This window comes from Lithobates pipiens, unplaced genomic scaffold (genome assembly GCF_037356315.1).
Source record: "Lithobates pipiens isolate NorthernLeopardFrog02 unplaced genomic scaffold, aLitPip1_a1.2 Scaffold_8, whole genome shotgun sequence".
NCBI classification, from domain to species: Eukaryota; Metazoa; Chordata; class Amphibia; order Anura; family Ranidae; genus Lithobates; species Lithobates pipiens.
In genome coordinates, this window is record NW_027507903.1 from 591,622,937 (window position 1) to 591,642,284 (window position 19,348).

The 19,348-nt window shown below is 42.8% G+C and overlaps 1 protein-coding gene across 2 annotated transcripts in view; it reads right to left on the reverse strand.

The window, feature by feature from the left end:
* Positions 1–19,348, reverse strand: part of DENND1C (DENN domain containing 1C) — a 152,259-nt gene that overhangs the window by 85,554 nt on the left and 47,357 nt on the right. For both annotated transcript variants that reach the window (XM_077470472.1, XM_077470473.1), the window contains exons 4-7: positions 11,585–11,634; positions 9,023–9,139; positions 5,784–5,853; positions 3,941–4,021 (exon numbers count right to left, since the gene is read on the reverse strand). In XM_077470472.1, coding sequence (XP_077326598.1) covers positions 3,941–4,021; positions 5,784–5,853; positions 9,023–9,139; positions 11,585–11,634 — 318 coding nt within the window. The remainder of the gene's footprint in view (positions 1–3,940; positions 4,022–5,783; positions 5,854–9,022; positions 9,140–11,584; positions 11,635–19,348) is intronic.

A 19,348-nucleotide genomic window follows, 5' to 3' on the forward strand; every position in this document is an offset into this window, starting at 1 on the left:
AAAGCGTCGCCTATGGGGATTTTTTAAGTAGCGACGTTTGGCGCCATTCCACGGGCATGTGCAATTTTGAAGAGTGACATGTTTGATATCTATTTACTCAGCATAACTTCATCTTTCACTTTATGCAAACATTGGGCTAACAAGTGGTTAATAATAGAGCTTGCAGTCAGTAGTGTTAGGAGATAGTGCGTGCTGTCTGCGTGCTCTGTACCCAGTACATACCGCTATAATATAGGGCAGGCCCCTACTTTCAAACATCCAACTTACAAACATCTCCTACTTGCAAACGCAAGGAGACAGCAGCAAGTGAGATGAAAAAAGATGGACGACAAAACAAATTATACAGGGGTGATAACCCTTCCCTATGTTTTCCAAAAAGCTTAAAGATATTTTTTTTGACTGGAGCTACACTTTAAAAATGTACCGGTTGAAAATGACAAACAGATTCAACTTAACACAACAAACCTACACAGTCCCTGTCTTGTTTGCACCGCCTGTATACTGCTGTTCTGAGTATATAGGGCCTGGGGGCCACACGCATTTCCTTTTTTTAATATGGGTACGGGGTTCCCCTTAATATGTGTACAAGACCCAAATAGGCTGGTAATGGGCAGGGAGGGCTACCCATGCCATTTTTCTGAATGATTTTCAACCATATTGCAGGAACCAGATATAACATTAAAACCGCAAGCAGTTTTAAATGGTGTTATTTCCGTTTAATGTCATTTTGTGCAGGGACTGTTCTAAACACGGGAAACACGTGGCACTTCACAGGCATACTATAGACACCCCCCAGGCACCATATTTAAAGGAATATTTCACTTTTTTTTTTTCACTTTAATCGTCATTAAAATCAGTGCTCCCGCCAAAACGGTAGTTTTTAAAACTTTTTTTTGCAGTGACCCATGTCCCCTGAGGCAGGAGGCAGGTCGCCAAACCCTTTTTAGGACACTATCTTGCATATTAGCCGTTAAAATTAGCACTTTCCAATTCGAACGTTCGAGTCCCATAGACTTCAATGGGGTTCTAACGTTCGTACCGAACGCGGGGGTCGTTCGCAAGTTCTGGTGCGAACCGAACCGGGGGGTGTTCGGCTCATCCCTACTAGCTATATAGGTGAGGTGAATATCACGGTGTATACTGCGTTCAGGGCACACAGACAATAACCAGAAAACAGCAGAGTTAAAGGGGTATATACAGATGTATACTGTGCTGTGCTGGAAGCACACACAACTTCCAATAACTCCTGCAGATGACAATTGGGCCCAAATAGAGAACAGCTATGTAGGTGGATTATAGCGGTATGTACTGGGTACAGAGCACGCAGACAGCACACACTATCTCCTGGACCACTAGCTATATAGGTGAGGTGAATACCACGGTGTATACTGCGGTCAGGGCACGCAGACAATAACCAGAAAACAGAGTTAAAGGGGTATACACAGATGTATACTGTGCTGTGCTGGAAGCACACACAACTTCCAATAACTCCTGCAGATGGCAAATGGGCTCAAATAGAGAACACTGACAGCTATGTAGGTGGATTATAGCGGTATGTACTGGGTACAGAGCACGCAGACAGCACGCACTATCTCCTGCCACTACTGACTGCAAGCTCTATTATTAAAGCTAGATCACTAGCTATATAGGTGAGGTGAATATAGTGGTGTATACTGCGGTCAGGGCACAGACAATAACAACTACACAAGAGCAAGATAGGAAATCAGCCAAAAACGATTGGTGTGTAACTGTGTTGAAGGTACACAGAACACCCACTGCTTCAGATGCCAACACACTACACGAGGCTGCCTCAAAGGCGGCCTTATATAGTGTGGGGCGTGCACTACACAGCCTGAGCTATGATTGGCCACAGGCAGGACGCCTGTGGCCAATCATGGCTCTCCGCGCTACTGGCGCTGCGATTGGCCAAGCATGCGGGGTCACAGTGCATGCTTGGCCAATCATGAGCCAGCAATGCACTGCGCCATCGCAGTGCATCTTGGGCCACACGAATTTTGCCGCGAACGGCCCAAACGTTCGGAATTTGGCGAACGCCCGAACGACCAATGTTCGAGTCGAACGTACGTTCGACTCGAACACGAAGCTCATCCCTATTTACATGTATGATTAGCTAGATGCTTTTTTCATGGGATACTTCTCACAAATTTGGAAGGCTCAAAACGTACACCATGGAAAAGAGAATAGGGCTCCAATAGTGTAAAAACCCTTTATTAAAAAAACGTAAGAATATAAAATAACACTTACAATGTCGTTGAAGTTACAAAGCCTTAAGTCCGTCGCGCCGGCCGGATGCACGCGGACAAACCCGTCCTGCCTGGACACTGAACACGAGGTGATGTTTAGCGTGACGCTCAGCCCTACGCGTTTCACAACAAAATTGGGAAAAAAATTGCCCCTGGATGATGCAATTTTGTTGAGGTGCCCCTGGATGATGCAATTTTGTTGAGGTGCCCCTGGATGATGCAATTTTGTTGAGTGCCCCTGGATGATGCAATTTTGTTGCGAAACGCGTAGGGATGGGCGTCACACTAAACATCACCTCGTGTTCAGTGTCCAGGCAGGACGGGTTTGTCCGTGTGCGTCCGGCCGGCGCAACGGACTTAAGGCTTTGTAACTTCAACGACATTGTAAGTGTTATTTTATATTCTTAAGTTTTTTAATAAAGGGTTTTTACACTATTGGAGCCCTATTCTCTTTTCCATGGTGTACGTTTTGAGCCTTCCAAATTTGTGAGACGTATCCCATGAAAAAAGCATCCAGCTATTCATACATGGAAAGGGTGGTGTAAAGGCGAACAGGAAGGATTCCTTTGAAGTGGGGGACAACCTTATATTCATATGCTCATCGTGATCCTCTGTAGTGGGGGATCATGAAGTTCCCGTAAGAAGTAACCTCAGATACTTGGTGGTGGATTGAACACTTTTCGTATATGGAGGATTCTATTTGCATTTAATCCATTACAGCTGGACTTTTTTCTTCATTTATTCATTTGTTTATTATTCTGTGTGTGTTCAAGACTTTCAGTTCACGGGTGTTTTTTGATGTGATCACCTGATTTGCATAATTTTGTGTACACTAAGCTGTGACCTGCCCACTTAAGGGTGTGGCTGGGAATAATATTTATATTGTTTGTTCTCCCACTGGTTGGGGTTTAGAACAATATTGTCTTTACATTGTCACTTTAATTTGTTGTAGTGCACTTAGCGCGGCTTAATATTTTTCCTAATTGTCTTTTTCTGTAATATGTGATACAGTCAAGCTGCAGCTGATTTCAGCCTTTGGGGATTAATTTGCCACATATTGTTTATTTACCTTAGCGCAGTTTTTCATCTTTTTCCCTCTCCTGTTTAGCAGGGCTGGGCTCTCAGCCTTTACTTCCCTGTGCTCAGGTTGCTCAGCTGTGGGTTAACTGCCAGTACTCACCGTTCCACAGTGGCCCATCCATTGATCATCTCCTGCTCGTCATTCAAGCACACAGCCAGCCCCCTTCAGGCTATTTAAACTGCCTGGTTCATTTCATCAATTGCCTTTGCCTTGGTCAACATTAAGGATGAGCCACAGGTTTCCATTACATCAGAGGGGGGCGGAGTCACCTGTATGTCACTGGGAAGTCCGGCTTTCCCCTTGCGTCAGAGGGGGACGGGGTCAGGTGACGGGTGGCCCCGCCCTCCTCAACTAAGAAGTGTCAGGCTGCCGGGATTCAAGCAGTGTCTCCGGTGGAGTAGCTGGAACAAGTAACAGCAGCTCTACCCTGGATAGGGGAGGTGGGATCCGTGTGCCCTCTATGGATGGGCCGCCACTGATAGAGATTTGTTTTAGAGTTTTCAATAATATTAGAGTTATGTGTTTATACAAGCTAGAATGGCCAAGACTTTCCCTCCTGCCGGCCCTCTTTTTAAATAATTGTAAAAAAACTCACCATTTCTAGGTTCAGAGTCTTGTTCACCTCCGGTACTGGGTGGTCATACAGAGTCTGAAGAATGTCTGTAACTTCTTTGAACTATCAGGGAGAAGAGAGGGAATTGGTTAAGTATGAAAGTAATAAAGGCAGGGCTAGGTGAAGGGCAGCAGGTCAACTCCAGGAAAATAAAAATGATAAAAACTAAGTTGCAGACAACAATAAAAGCCCAACAGAGGTTCTAATTCATTCCACCCCTCTACTATAAAAAAAGTAGTTTTTTCTGTATTGTAGAGATTTTTTTAATGACTTCCTGTTCTTCTTATGTCCTGTCATTGGGGGAAATCTGCCCATTGGTGACATAGACCATTTTTAAAACCCATCCTCTTCCTTTATCCTTAAAATAAAGACATAAGGACAGTACTTTCCTTGCCTGTCTTAAAAAAAAAAAAAAAAAGAAGACAGGTACTCTTTAATGGACCTGTGGAAAGGGGTTTGGCCGAGAATGAAGGGCCAGTTAGATAGGTTAGCTGCCTTGGATCTGCTCTATAGCACTCTGGGACGTCAAAAATCCAGTGTAATTTTGGTAAATACCATCCCAACCCCTTGCCTCTGTATGTGCCTCACCATTGCCTCATCACTGGCCCATCACTTTGATGGACACCCCTGTTAGCCAATAATAATATGCATCTGCCAAACTAAAAACATGTGTAGCACCCTCCTACAGTAGCATAGGATGCTAGGTAAATTTAGTTTTTGGCTCCTGTAATTTGGGGAGCAGTACTTGTTTGTTTTGGCCTGTTCATGGTTTCACAGGGTGGACATTTGTCTGCTTCCCCTGCCTCTGCAAGAAGCTTCCAACGCTCAGGACAGGAGATTCAAATAACCAGCCTGAATATTTATCATACTTTAGCCAATCCCTAGAGAGGAGTATCCAGAGGAGGGCTGGAAGGTCTGGGCCACCGAAGAGCTGGGTGCCTTCTCACCTGGAGGGTTCCAGAGCCTGAGGGGCTGTTGCCCTCAGGCAGCCCATGAACTGTGCAGCTGTTCTAGAGGCCTCAGCGGTGTCAGGGCTTAGGGCCTGGATGGATCTGCTTAGAAGCTGATTGCAGGACCTCACCACAAGGGATATGGCCTGGAGTAAGAACTGTAAAGACCCTAAATCGATCCCTGTGTAGTGTTCTTGAAATTGCACTGGCTACCAGTAGTTGTGCATAGGTGCAAAGTAACCAAATACCAAAGAGACTTGCCCCAGCTGTGAGATCTTAGCCTGTTCAGAAAGTTACCTCACGGTCTTCGACTGTGGGGTTAGACTGTCCAACCTTCCTGTTTACTTAACAACAATCCTGTCCTCTAATTTCTGTGCGTTAATCGTTTTTAGGTATCCCATGCCCTGTTTTTAAGTTCTTCAAGCAATAAATCATAAGACATCCCCTAGACCAGTGAGGGCGAACCTTGGCACCCCAGATGTTTTGGAACTACATTTCCCATGATGCTCATGCACTCTGCAGTGTAGCTGAGCATCATGGGAAATGTAGTTCCAAAACATCTGGAGTGCCAAGGTTCCCCATCACTGCCCTAGACTGTATTATCAGAGCTTCTGTGAATGGACTGGTGCTTATGGTGGTAGGCAGCCACTGAACTTCTGGGGAAAAAATAGTTATTACCAGCGCCTTTTTGGGTACAGTGCTAAGCATTTATTGTGTCACAAGCTCGACAGAAGTTTAATGTTGGGAAATTGGATTTTAAAGAAAAGAAAATCTGCGATTTCATGGTTTGGATTTAAAAAAAGTAAAAGAGAGATTGAGAAAGAAAAGAAGAGGCACACAAAGAATGAGAGGTGTAGAAAGGATGGACATATTACCTGGTCCTTTACTAGGTGCTCAGAAATATGGTTAAGTAGTTTATAGAAGAGCTCAAACCATGGTAAACAGCTGAAAAGTAAGGTAAAAAGGACAATTGAATATATATCCACACGACATGTATAAAGGCACTAAAACACACTGTATGTTTATATCTATTTGTATAGAATGTTGTGAGTATCTCAAAACACTTAAAGATCAATTAAGGCTAATTTTACACTTATGCGGGTGTGGGAATGAGGATAAATCGCCCATGTTCCCATACCCACAGGAAAAATGTGCTGCTCTTTAGCAGACGCATAGAGGTACTGTTAATTCTTAATGGCATCCAGGCCTTTCTTAAAACAATCTGCTGAGCTGGTCAGAACAACCCCTGGAGGGAGTATTCCACATTTTCACAGCTCTTACTGTGTATAAACCTTTCCATATTTGGAGATGAAATCTCTTTTCCTCTAGGCGTAAAGAGTGCCCCTGTGTCCTCTGTGTTGACCGTAAAGTGAATAACTCAACACCAAGTTCACTATATGGACCCCTTCTATATTTGTGCATGTTGATCATATACCCCCTTAATCTCCTCTTCTCAAGAGAGAATAAATTCAGTTCCTCTAATTTTTCCTCATAGCTGAGCTCCTCCATGCCTCTTATCAGTTTAGTTGCCCTTCTCTGCACTTTCTCCAGTTCCCCGATATCCTTTTTGTGAACTGGAGCCCAAAACTGAACTGCATATTCCAGATGAGGTCTTACTAATGATTTGTACAGGGGCAAAATGATATCTCTCTCTAATCCATACCTCTCTTAATACAGGAAAGGACTTTGCTCACTTTGGAAACCCCAGCTTGGCATTACATGCTATTATTGAGCTTATGATCTACCAAAACCGCCAGATCCTTTTCCACTACGGATCCCCCAGTTGGACTCCCCCTAGTATGTATGATGCATGCATATTTTTAGCTCCCAAGTGCATAACTCTACATATATCAACATTAAACCTCATCTGCCCAATTAAACATTGCGCACTGAGGTCAGCTTGTAAATTGGAGACATCCTGTAAGGACGTTATTCCACTGCATAGCTTGGTGTCATCTGCAAAGACGTAAATGTTACTTTTAATTGCCAGACCTTATATAATTTATAAAGATATTAAAAAGTAAGGGTCCCAACACTGAACCTTGGGGTACACCACTGATAACCTCAGACCATTCAGAGTATGAATCATTAACCACTACCATCTAAATTCAGTCTTTTAGCCAGTTTTCTATTCATTTACAAACTGATGTTTCCAAGCCTGTAGACTTTACCTTACACATGAGCCGTGTGTGGGGAACTGTATTGAACGCTTTTTCAAAATCCAAGTATACCACATCCTCACCCTTGCTTCTGGGTCCAGGTGACGTGGAAAAGGATGCCACTTGCTTCACCTGACACGTTGAGTCACTTGTCATGTGACTTCCTCAGGGTAGGAGGAATCTGGTGTAAACTGTGAGTTGCTACCCTGAGAAAGTCACATGACAAGTGATGCAACGCATCGGACAGAGCCAGTGATGTCCCTTTTGTGTGTCTCCTGGACCCAGAAGCAACAATGAGGAGGCGATCTGCCACTGTGGATTTTATATACTTATGTGTTGTAAACAAGAAGCGTTCCTGTAAGTGATTTTTAATTTATTAAAAAGACGTCTTATATAAGGCATAATAAGCTATGAGCATATATATTTTTTTTCACGTGCCCAGAGCATTTGCTCTTAAATGGAGCTTGTCTAGCTTGAAAACATAGAAGAGGAGGCTGCCTAGCTGGAGGCATACTGAGCTCCAAACAAAATATGTTTTTCAAAGGCGCAACAAGACCTGTAAGCCCTTGTACACACGGTCGGACATTCCGACAACAAAATCCGTCGGATTTTGTCCAACAGATTTTGTCCGAAACTTGTGTTGCATACACACAGTCGGACAAAGTTGAAGAAAAATCCGATCGTACGTAACGTGACGACGTTATTTCGTTACGACAGGACTACGTTCAGGCTAGTAGCCAATAGCTTTGGTCTAGGAATTTGATCTGAGCATGCGTGGCACTTTGTCCGATCGGAATTCTCTACACACAATCGGACAAAGTCCGATCAGATCATGTTGTCGGAAAGTTTTATAGCCCAGCTCTAAAACTTTGTCCGTCGGAAACAGTCCGATAGAGCCCACACACAGTCGGATTATCCGACAACATGGTCCGATCGGACATTTTCCGTCGGAATGTCCGACCGTGTGTACAAGGGCTAATAGGTATAAATTTAAAGTGAGCAAGCACTGCATCCAGAGGTGTCAGGTGATGGTTTTATAATTCACAGCTATTGTTACATGAATGGACATCACGTTTTTGGTTTTTTTCACCCTGAAATATTTCATCTATTATAGTGGACTTTAAAAGTATTTTATTTTTGCTTTTGGACATTTTCATTAATATCTCACAGTATTGTGTATGATATCACTGAGCCCAGTGTTATACGGAACATTATAAGATTTATTTTGTGTATTTATGTTTTATTTATATTCGTCTGAACCATTTACCTTGCTATATAATCACTTTGAGTGATAGGTGTTTTGCCATTGACAGTGGTGCAGCAGATCCACTCGTACTTTTTTTTTTAACATCTCACATAGCAGCACATAAGTAATCATACAATATTAACAGTATACCACCCAATTCTCTCATCTGTAGCCACAATTACTGACTCATTTTACCCTGATTGGGCTTAGTCATAGAGATCTCTATCCAAGGCATTTAGGCATGCGTTTAAGGCTTGAGGATTTTATTTTCTTATATCATTTTTAGTAGAGATTACCCATTTTTAGGAAAGAAAAATGCACTTTTTGTTTGCTTTTCACATTTTTTTTTTATGCCCTGACATTAATGTCTATTTGGGCCAAAGTGCTTGACTGTGTCCCAAGAAAAGACCATTTACTTTTTCAAATGATGAGTGAATAGGCACTATTAAAATATAATGGAAATTTTACTTAAAACATTGAGATGTTTCGAATCACACTTTAAATCACTCAGGTGTGCATGTCGTCTAAATGAGCATACATAGGATGAATATGTAATATTTCATACTTATTTGTTTTAAAAAAAAAAACAAGGAATGAAAACATATTTTCACTTCCTTTGATCATAACCTACTGGAGGTCCAACCTAAAGAAAATTGATACAAATTGGTTTAGACAGTTAGGGATCCAACTTTCATGAGGAGCCACTCACCTGAGGATACACGTACAACTCCTTGCCTCTACAGACAGCCGACAAAAACCAAACCGCTGGTAGCCCTGGAGGTCGGTCAGTGTAAAGCTGAAATGCTGGACGGATGAGTTCTGCCATCTATATTATGGTGGCATTGTTGTGGGGGAGACAAAGTTGAGAAATTATACAGAAGAACGGGCAACAAGGGCAATAAATGGTACAACAGTGAAACAGAAGCTGAGAGTACAGACATACCCCGCTTTATGTACACTCACTTTACGTACACTCGTGAGTACGGACACATTGGTGTCTATGGAAAATCTTGGTCAGCTTGACATGACACTGCTCCCGGTTTAAAAAAATTGGCATCAATATCTAATCTTGGTCAGCTTGACATGGCACTGGGTCGGCAGGTTTGCCTAGGTAATCAATTATGTTGTTAAATGACTATTGCAATGCAGTACATGCATTGCGAAGTGAATATTATTGGACAATAAATAATTATTAAACATATATTTATTTGTTCCTTCTACAATGGTGATTTTCCAAGTCTATGACAGTAAGTACATGCATAATTACAATTTTTTTAATAAAACATGTTTGTGACATAAATGGCATGACACATAGCATAAGATGGTGTGGAAGAATAATCTCCATTACAGAATTCCCTATAGGACGTTGGGTCTAAAATATATCGCATTAAAAGTATTGTAGACCATCTGTAGGATATGTTGCATCTGTGTAAGTCCAAGGGTTTCATGGAACAGTGCCAACTCTTAAGGGGCTGATGCGGCATCATTCTATAAAAATACAAATGTATCAGCGTGCCCCATCCACAGCTCCCGCAGTGGACCCTTTTATACAGTCCTTGTCCTTTGTTTTCCATGCACAGTTGACATGAGTATTTCTAGCATTGTCAGTTTGTTCCCTTATATCTACTACTTTTCCCAATCTTTTGGTATACTTATTAGACTCGGCTACTTATATACATTTGTATTTTTATAGAATGATGCTGCATCAGCCCCTGAAGAGTCGGCACTGTCCCACGAAACGCGTCAGACTTACACAGATGCACCATGTCCTACAGATGGTCTACTATGCTTTTAATGTGATATATTTTAGACCCAACATGTTATATAGTACTATAGGGAATTCTGTCGTGGAGATTATTGCTCCATACCATGTTATGCTATGTGTCATGCCATTTATGTCACAATCATGTTTTATAAAAAAAAAATGATTGCATGCACTTACTGTCATAGACTTGGAAAATCACCATTGTAGAAGGAACAAATAAATATACGTTTAATAATTATTCATTGTCCAATAATATGCCTCATTCAAAGTCCCAATATCTTTTCCGTTCCCTACAACATTACAAGTTCTGAAAAAGCTTGCAACATGGTGGACTACGGTGTTTGAAATTTTTTTTGATCATCCACACAAGCGGGATAAAATCCAACAGGAAAGATGATGTGCTTCAGCCTCTGTAGGCCTTAGGGCCCTTTCACACGGACGTGTTTGTGTCCGGGCTCCGCTTTGCTCAGCAGGCAGATGACAGGTTCATCTCTCTCACACTGTGCAAGGACCGACCTGTCAGAGCGCCGCTCTCCTCTATGGGGGATCGGATGAAAACGGGCCGTAAAGTTCGTTTTGATCCGATCTGCCAGATAGAAGGAAAAATAGGGTTTCCATCCATCACACTTAAGCAGATTGGAGTGGGTCGGATGTCAGCAGACATGTCACCGCTGACATCTGTTGCTCCATAGACCTGGGTCCGCATGTGTGAATGGGGCCTAATGTCGCGTACACACGAGCAGACTTTTCAATGGATTAGGTCCGATGGGACGATTCCGCCGGACAATTCGATCGTGTGTGGGCTTCATCGGACCTTTGCTGTCGAAAAATCTGATGGACTTTAGATTTAAAACATGATTCAAATCTTTCTGATGGACTCGAGTCCGGTCGAAAAATCCGTTTGTCTGTATGCTAGTCTGACGAACGAAAACTGACGCTAGGGCAGCTATTGACTACTGGCTATGAACTTCCTTATTCTAGTCCCGTCGTATGTCAACATGTTCGAATCCGTCGGACTTTGGTATTCTTGTGTGTGGCAAAGTCCGGTCGTTCGGAAAGTCCGTTGGAACTCTGCCGAAAGTCAGTCGGGATGACCGTCGGACCTAGTCCATCGAAAAGTCCGCTCGTGTGTACGCAGCATTAGTCATAAGACTCATAATCATCAGTTCATGACTTCGAGTGTGCAAAATGCTTCTTTCCTGACAAATTTTACAGCTCAGTGACATAAAAACTCCCCCCAAGCCTTGTACACTTTCTTTTTTTTTTTTACAATATAGATTTAATTGAAAATATTTGAATGTATACAAATGTATATGAGTATACAGCTAACACAAGAAGAGTAAAGGGGTATTCGTGGGTTTACAAAAGAAAATGTATGGTAACTGGTAGTAATTGTTTTGTCCAATGTGAACATTTTTATTGTTGCTAGGAAGAAAGTATAATGACAAAATGTAAGCATTGGGCAAATGGAAACTGGAGCAGGCATAAGAAAACAGATTTTATTACCTTTTCACCTGAAAAGGGAAGCAAAACTTTGCAAGCGTTGTTACCGAGTCCTAGAAAAGAATAAAATGTGGTAAATAAATAAATAAATATAAATATATAAATATATATATATATATATATATATATATATATATATATATATATATATATATATACACACACACACACACACACACACACACACACACACACACACACACACATATATATATATATATATATATATATATATATATATATATATATATATATATATATATATATATATATATATATATATATATATATGTATAAATAAATGAGGCAGTTGTATATACTGTAAATTATAACACAATATGCCCAATAACCTCACACTTTGCCTTATCAGAAAATGACAGTCTCCCTGGATGAAACTTAGACAATCATAGGACCACATAGGACCACCATTTGAATACTCTAAACCCAACTCCCAAGAGTTTAAAGAAGTCTAACTTCACATGATCCTGGCTGTGTTTGATACTGTTCTAGCTACTTGGTAGCTGGGAGACAGCACAAGTTATCAGCATGAATTCAGTCAGTTGACAAGATAGCAACTACTATACCTAATGGAACCCTTCATATCTGATTCTGAACAACCATTGCAAGAATAATGCATACTCAAAACTGTGCATAATATATACCGTATTTATAATGATAGTACTCAGTATATTAGTTATTTTTTTATTTACCAGGTCTTTATTTCTATTTTTTCCACATTTACTGTTTATGTAACATACACTATATTACCAAAGGTATTGGGACGCCTGCCACGGACATAAACTTTAATGGCATCCCAGTCCTAGTCGGTAGAGTTTAATATTGATTTGGCCCACCCTTTGTAGCTATAACAGCTTCAATTCTGTGCAAGGCTGTTCACCATGTTTAGGAGTGTGTCTATGTTTGACCATTCTTCCAGAAGTGCATTTGTGAGGTCTGTTCGAAAGTCCGTCCGTTTTGAACGTGATGACGTAAACGGGACTAAATAAGGAAGTTCGATAGCCAGTAGCCAATAGCTGCCCTTGCGTCGTATTTTGTCCGTCGGACTAGCACACAGACGAACGGTTTTCCTGTTTTTTAGTCAGTCGGACTTGAGTCCATCAGATGCATTTGAAACCTGTTTTATTTCTAGGTCTGCCGGAACTTTTGGGAAAAAAAAAGTCTGCTGAAGCCCACACACGATCGAACTGTCCGATGTATTCCGGTCCGCCGGACCAAGTCTGCCGGAAAGTCCAATCATGTGTACGCGGCATTACAGTTTGATTCATCCAATGTAATGACACATACACACGATCGCACATTCCGACAACAAAATCTATGTTGTCAGAAATCTTGTCAGAAATTCCGAACGTCAAGAACGTGGTGACGTACGACGAGCTCAGAAAATTGAAGTTCAATAGCCAGTGCGGCTCTTCTGCTTGATTCCGAGCATGCATGGAACTTTGTGCGTCGGAATTGTGTACACACGATCGGAATTTTCGACAATGGATTTTGTTGTCGGAAAATTTGAGATCCAGATCTCAAATTTTCTGTCGGAAATTCCGACAGAAAACGTCCGCTGGAGACTAAACACGGTCAGAATTTCCGACAACAAGCTCCCCTCGAACATTTCCTGTCGGAAAATCCAACCGTGTGTACGCGGCATAACTATCAATTTTGCCGGGCAGCTTGGTATGCATGTAAATGCAGCGAAAAAAAAAAAAAAAGGCGTGCCCATTAAAAAAACATAATCACAAACAATATTATTTCGTATATTAATCATGGTTGTGAAAATACACAATTTTTCACAATAGTGACCCTTTACCTCTAAGGCCTCTTTCACACAGACTGTCCATTCAGGTCCGCTTGTCAGTTTTTAGGTGGATCTGAACAGATGTGGCGACGGATGTTAGCGCTGACATCCGACCCGCTCCGATCCAAAAAAGTGTGATGGAGGAAAACCCTACTTTTCCATCTGTCTGCAGATCGGATCAGATGAAAACAGACTCCACGGTCCTTCTTCATCCGATCCCCCATAGGGGAGAGTGGTGCGCTGACAGGTCCATCCCAGCACAGCGTGTAGAGACAGACCTGTCATCTGTCTGCTCAGCGGGGATTGACAGAGCGATCCCCAGCTGAGCAGAGCAGAGCCTGTACATGGACACGTCCGTGTGAAAGGGCCCTAAAGCCTTGTACACACGATCAGCTTTTCCGACAGAAAATGTTGGATGTTAGGCTGGACAATTGTTGTCGTACATTACGCCAATAAATGTTGGCTAGCATTCTCTCCAATTTTCCGCCAACAAATGTCAGTCGTCGGACTTTCCGATCGTGTGTACAAAAGTCCATCTGACAAAAGTCCAAAGTACAAACACGCATGCTCGGAAGCAAGGAAGAGCCGGAAGCGGTCGGTCTTGTAAACTAGCGTTTGCAATTGAGAATTAACATTCGTGACGTGGCAAATTATGAAATCTCCAAATGCAGCGCACAATTCTCTTCTTTAATGGGATAATAATGAAGCTGCTTTGCTGGTGATACTGATGGAGTTATTGCAAACAAATTTTCAAAGGCTTTTTTTTCACTAGTGATATCAAGAATATTATTATTGTAGCGCCCACCACTTTAGGTGGGTGCTATTAGTTTAGAAGTTAGGCTAAATTGCCAGTGCCTTACTGTATTTTGTACAGGCCTGGAGGTTTTTTTGGGTTAGGGAGGAGTAATAGGTTAGAGGGGGGTGTGACCACTTGTTCATCACACTGGAAAACACTCGCTCTCCAGAGGAATGTTCTGGAAAGGAGGCGGGTCAGGCTCCTGATGGACAGGCAGTGTGCATGGAGCTCTTGTCCAATTGTTAATTTGCTTGGCCGGGGGCAGGGCTCATACATATGTGGTCACATGGGGTCACTCAACTGGGGTCACATGTTCCCTGGAGAGTTGGAGATGGTTAGAAAACGAATCCACACAGGCCTAAAGATGTGATGTTAAGGCCTAGAGCTGGAAGGCCTGGAAGTTCAGAGATTTCAGTGCTGGATAGCCACACAGATCTTCGCAGGAAGGTGATGGAGGTTCAGAGACTCCAGAGCTGGAAGGTTTCCACCATGTTCAGAAGCAAGAAGTAGCTGCAAACCGACCGGAGTGAACCAGGGTTGGCCTGGACCTTTCCTGAGCTGGCCTGGGAGGAAAAGGGCAGGAGGAGAAGGCAGGTGAGGCCTGGGACTGCTAGCGTTTCAATACCACATGCTTTTCAGAGGGGCATGCATGTCAGCTCACTAGAGAGGGACTATTCACTCAAACACATACTACTCCAGACGCAACTCCTATTCTGTGCATCACTGAGGTGATAGCGCCCGCCGGAATCTGGAATAAAGCTCAAGTTTGTACATTCAACCCAGAGGCACTGTATATCTGTGCATCACTAGGTGATAGCGCCCGCCGGAATCTGGAATAAAGCTCAAGTTTGTACATTCAACCCAGAGGCACTGTATATCTGTGCATCACTAGGTGATAGCGCCCGCCGGAATCTGGAATAAAGTTCAAGTTTGTACATTCAACCCAGAGGCACTGTATATCTGTGCATCACTGAGGTGATAGCGCCTGCCGGAATCTGGAATAAAGTTAAAGTTTTGAACTGTTCTACACGTGTCGGCGCTTTACTACAGCGGGGGTGGAAGAAGCGGGGGTTAAACCAGCCGTACTGTATGAACTACTAGCAGCTCCCAAGGGAGTAGTGCGCTTCATTATTATTATTATTTTTATTTTATTTGGGCAAGTTACCACAAAACCATTATGTAGTTTTTTAAGAACAAAGATAAAACTATGTTGGTGTCCCTTGTCAATTTTACATTGTGTTTTTGATAATGTAACTGCCTACTCCCAAACTGTCATTTGAAGTAAAACACATAGCCAAGTATTATTCTCCACAATTTTTTTTATTGTGCATTAAAAAAAGAAAACAAATAAAATTAGACATGCTATCTGCCAATAGAACTTAACCAAAAAGTGCATTCTATGCATCCAAAAATATAGAAAATATACCAAATCAAATCATTATTTTTCAAAACAAAATGATGTCAAACCAATAACTCCAAGGCCAATATAAAAATAACACATTATCTCCTCCGATTCCACAACATGTCTGGTTGACGAATGACCATCCAGAAACTAACTGAAAAGCGCGAATCAACACTCACCAAATTTCTACTAACAGGAAATTAGCAGAAGGAGCCCAAAGGGTGGCGCTAAAAAGCTGTAAAACCACGTAGTATGTCACTACGTTCGTAATTGTTGGCCAACATTTGTGTGACGGTATGTATGCAAGACAAGTTTGAGACAACACCCTTTGAACAAAATTCCATGGTTTTGTTGGAGAAAAGTCTGATTGTGTGTACCAGGCATAAGAGTCATTCTCAGACTGAATAATTACAGCTAAATAAAATGGGAAAAAGTCAATGATCAGCCATAACATTATGGCCACCCACCATAACATGACCACAACCCGGGCCCATCGAACCGTGGACTCTGAAGTAACATCCACATGAATGGCAGGACCCAAGAAAATTGCCCAAAGCATCATACTGCCTCTACCAGCATGCCTTCTTCTTATACTGCATTCTGGTGCCATCTCTTCCCTAGGTAGTTAAACTACAGTAGTTATTTTGCTGAATCAGACCACACAGGCCAGTCTTTGTTCCCCGTGTGTATCAATAAGCCTTGGCCACCCGTGAGCCTGTTGAAAGTTTTCCTTTCTTGGACCACTTTTGGGTCAGTCCTGACCAGGCCCGGACTGGGACACAAAATAGATGCAGGCATTTTGGATTGGGCAGCCCGGCGGGGGGGGGGGGGGCAGAGGGGCAGAGATGGGGGGGTGGCATTTGTGGGGGTGGTTGGTGATGAGATACTCATCCCGAGAGACATCCCCAGACCGGCAAAGAGACATCCTCAATCCATCAAAGAGACTTCCCCATCCAGCAAAGAGGCAACCTCAGTCCATCAAAGAGACAACCTCAGTCCAGCAAAGAGACAGCCAAAGACCAGCAACGAGACAGCCAAAGACCAGCAACGAGACAGCCTCAGTCCAGCAAAGAGACAGCCTCAGTCCAGCAAAGAGACAGCCTCAGTCCAGCAAAGAGACAGACGCAGAAAAGTCCCTTTCCCCGCCGCTACAGAGTGGGACTTTGGTTTGTAACACACACTGGATCAGTTTAGGGTTCAGTGCACTCACCTTCCTCTCTGTGCAGCTGCCATGATGTTAGAGAAAAGGGCTGTTCCTTGAGTGCACCTATATCTCCAGCAGCTAGCCCGGGAGGTGTCTCTCTCCTTCAGGTGCTTCCTGTGTGTCATAGGAACCATCTCTCCCACCTTCTTCTGCACCTCCTAGTTTGCTGGCACCGGCTATGCTTTATGCATGGCCGCATAGCGGGAGGTGAGTGGCGGCCGCAGTCTGTATTAGCCATGTCCAGACCGCGGTCACCGATACCTCTCGCTGTACGACAGGCCGTTCTTATTATTATTGGGACGCCTGCCTTTACACACACATGAACTTTAATGGCATCCCAGTCTTAGTCCATAGAGTTCAATATTGAGTTGGCACACCCTTTGCAGCTAACAGCTTCAACTCTTCTGGGAAGGCTCCAAACTGCAGCGGTAGAAGACCTTTACTGATCTGACCTTGATAGAATACCTTGGGATGAATTAGAGTGGAATGTGCGGGCCAGGCCTTGTCGTCCAATATCAGTGCTTGATCTCACAAATGCACTTCTGGGAGAATGGTCAAACATTCCCAGAGCAAGTTTGGGATGGAGGAACTTGACTGGCCAGCAACCCGATAGAAAACCTTTCAGATGAAATAGAGTGGAGACTGGGAGCCAAGGCTTCTTGTCCAACATCAGTGCCTGACCTCACAAATGCACTTCCGGAAGAATGGTCAAACATTCCCATAGACACACTCCTAAACCTTGTGGACAGCCTTCCCAGAAGAGTTGAAGCTGTTATAGCTGCAAAGGGTTGGCCAACTCAATATTGAACCCTACTGTTAGGACCTGGGCTTGAACCTGGGACCTCTGGTGTGTCGGGCAGTGACTCTGCTTGCTGAGCCACCTGGAATGCTGGACAGCTCCTTGGACAATTCCTTTAGTGATCTTGTCTTGAATCTTACTAATGCACGAATGCCCCTACCACTCAAGTTTAGCGGAGACCGCCACCACTATAGAGGATTCCTTAATCAATGTCGTATATACTTTCAGATGCAACCTGCTGCATTCACTTTTGACAGGAAAAAGGTGCTGTTTATTATCAACCTCCTGACTGAGGAAGCCTTAGCCTGGGCCTCCCCTTATGTGGAGAAAGATGATGTCATCCTGGATAATTTTGATTCTTTTGTGACTGCGATGAACCAAGTTTTCGATGATCCTAACCGCTGTGCTACTGCTGAGGCAAAATTGCACAATTTACGTCAGGGAAGACGCTCTGTTGCAGAGTACACAACTGAATTCCGACGTTGGATCTCAGATACCAATTGGAATCCAGCAGCACAGAAGAGTCAGTTCCGTCAAGGACTCTCGGAACAAGTAAAAGATGAGCTTGCCAGAGTAGAAAGTCCTGATGACCTTGAAGCTTTTATTAAATTATGTATTCGAATTGATCAGAGACTTACTGAAAGGAGAAAGGAGAGACTGGGAATCCTAGGCAGTAATGGTGGCATGCGTTTTTCTACTACTCAGTATCCTCCTAAGGGTCCAAGAGTTTTTCCTGATTCTGACACTCCTGAACCTATGCAGGTGGATGCTATTAAAAGATCTATTGCTACTCAGGAGAAAGAAAGACGACGTTCAGAAAACGTATGTCTTTATTGTGGAGACTCTGGACATTACGCAGTTAATTGTCCCAATAAATTTAAAAGAACAATTGCAGCAATGGATGTTACAGTATCTGAACAAATAAACTCAATTTCTCAGTCCATCTCTCCTTTGATTCAGGAAGCAAATAAAGTTAATTCTTTATCAACTCATTTTGTCATCCCTATAAAGCTTATTGTTGAAAGCAATGAAATACCTTGCTCTGCTATGCTGGACTCAGGGGCTGGGGGAAACTTCATCGACATCGAATTTGCCCAAAGTAATAACATTCAAATAAGAAATAAACTTGCCCCAATTGATATGGAAACTGTGGATGGCTCACCTTTGACTTCAGGCCCTGTTACCCACGGGACAATCCCACTTAAACTCCTAATTGAAACTGACCATCAGGAGACTATCAGCTTTGAGCTGATTACATCACCCAAGTTCCCTATTATCCTGGGCATTCCTTGGTTCTTTATCCATAATCCCTCCATCAACTGGGAGACACGTTCTTTAAGCTTTACATCTGACCATTGCAAGAAACATTGCAAAGAATCTTATCAAATAAGCCCTCCACCAACCCAAGATTTACAAGCAGTTTTGGCAACTATCCAGTCATATGACAAGCTACCTCCACAATATCTTGAGTTTCGGGACGTTTGTGATAAAAAGAACGCAGATCAGCTGCCTCCTCATCGCTCTTATGATTGTCCCATTGAATTGCTTCCAGGGGCAGAAATACCATTTGGTCGTCTTTATTCATTATCAGAACCTGAACTGAAAGTGCTCAGGGAGTGGATTAATGAGAATCTTGAGAAGGGTTTTATCAGACACTCAACCTCTCCTGCTGGCGCAGCCTTATTCTTCGTGACGAAAAAGGACTCCACCCTGCGTCCGTGTATTGACTACAGAGATTTAAATAAGATCACAATTA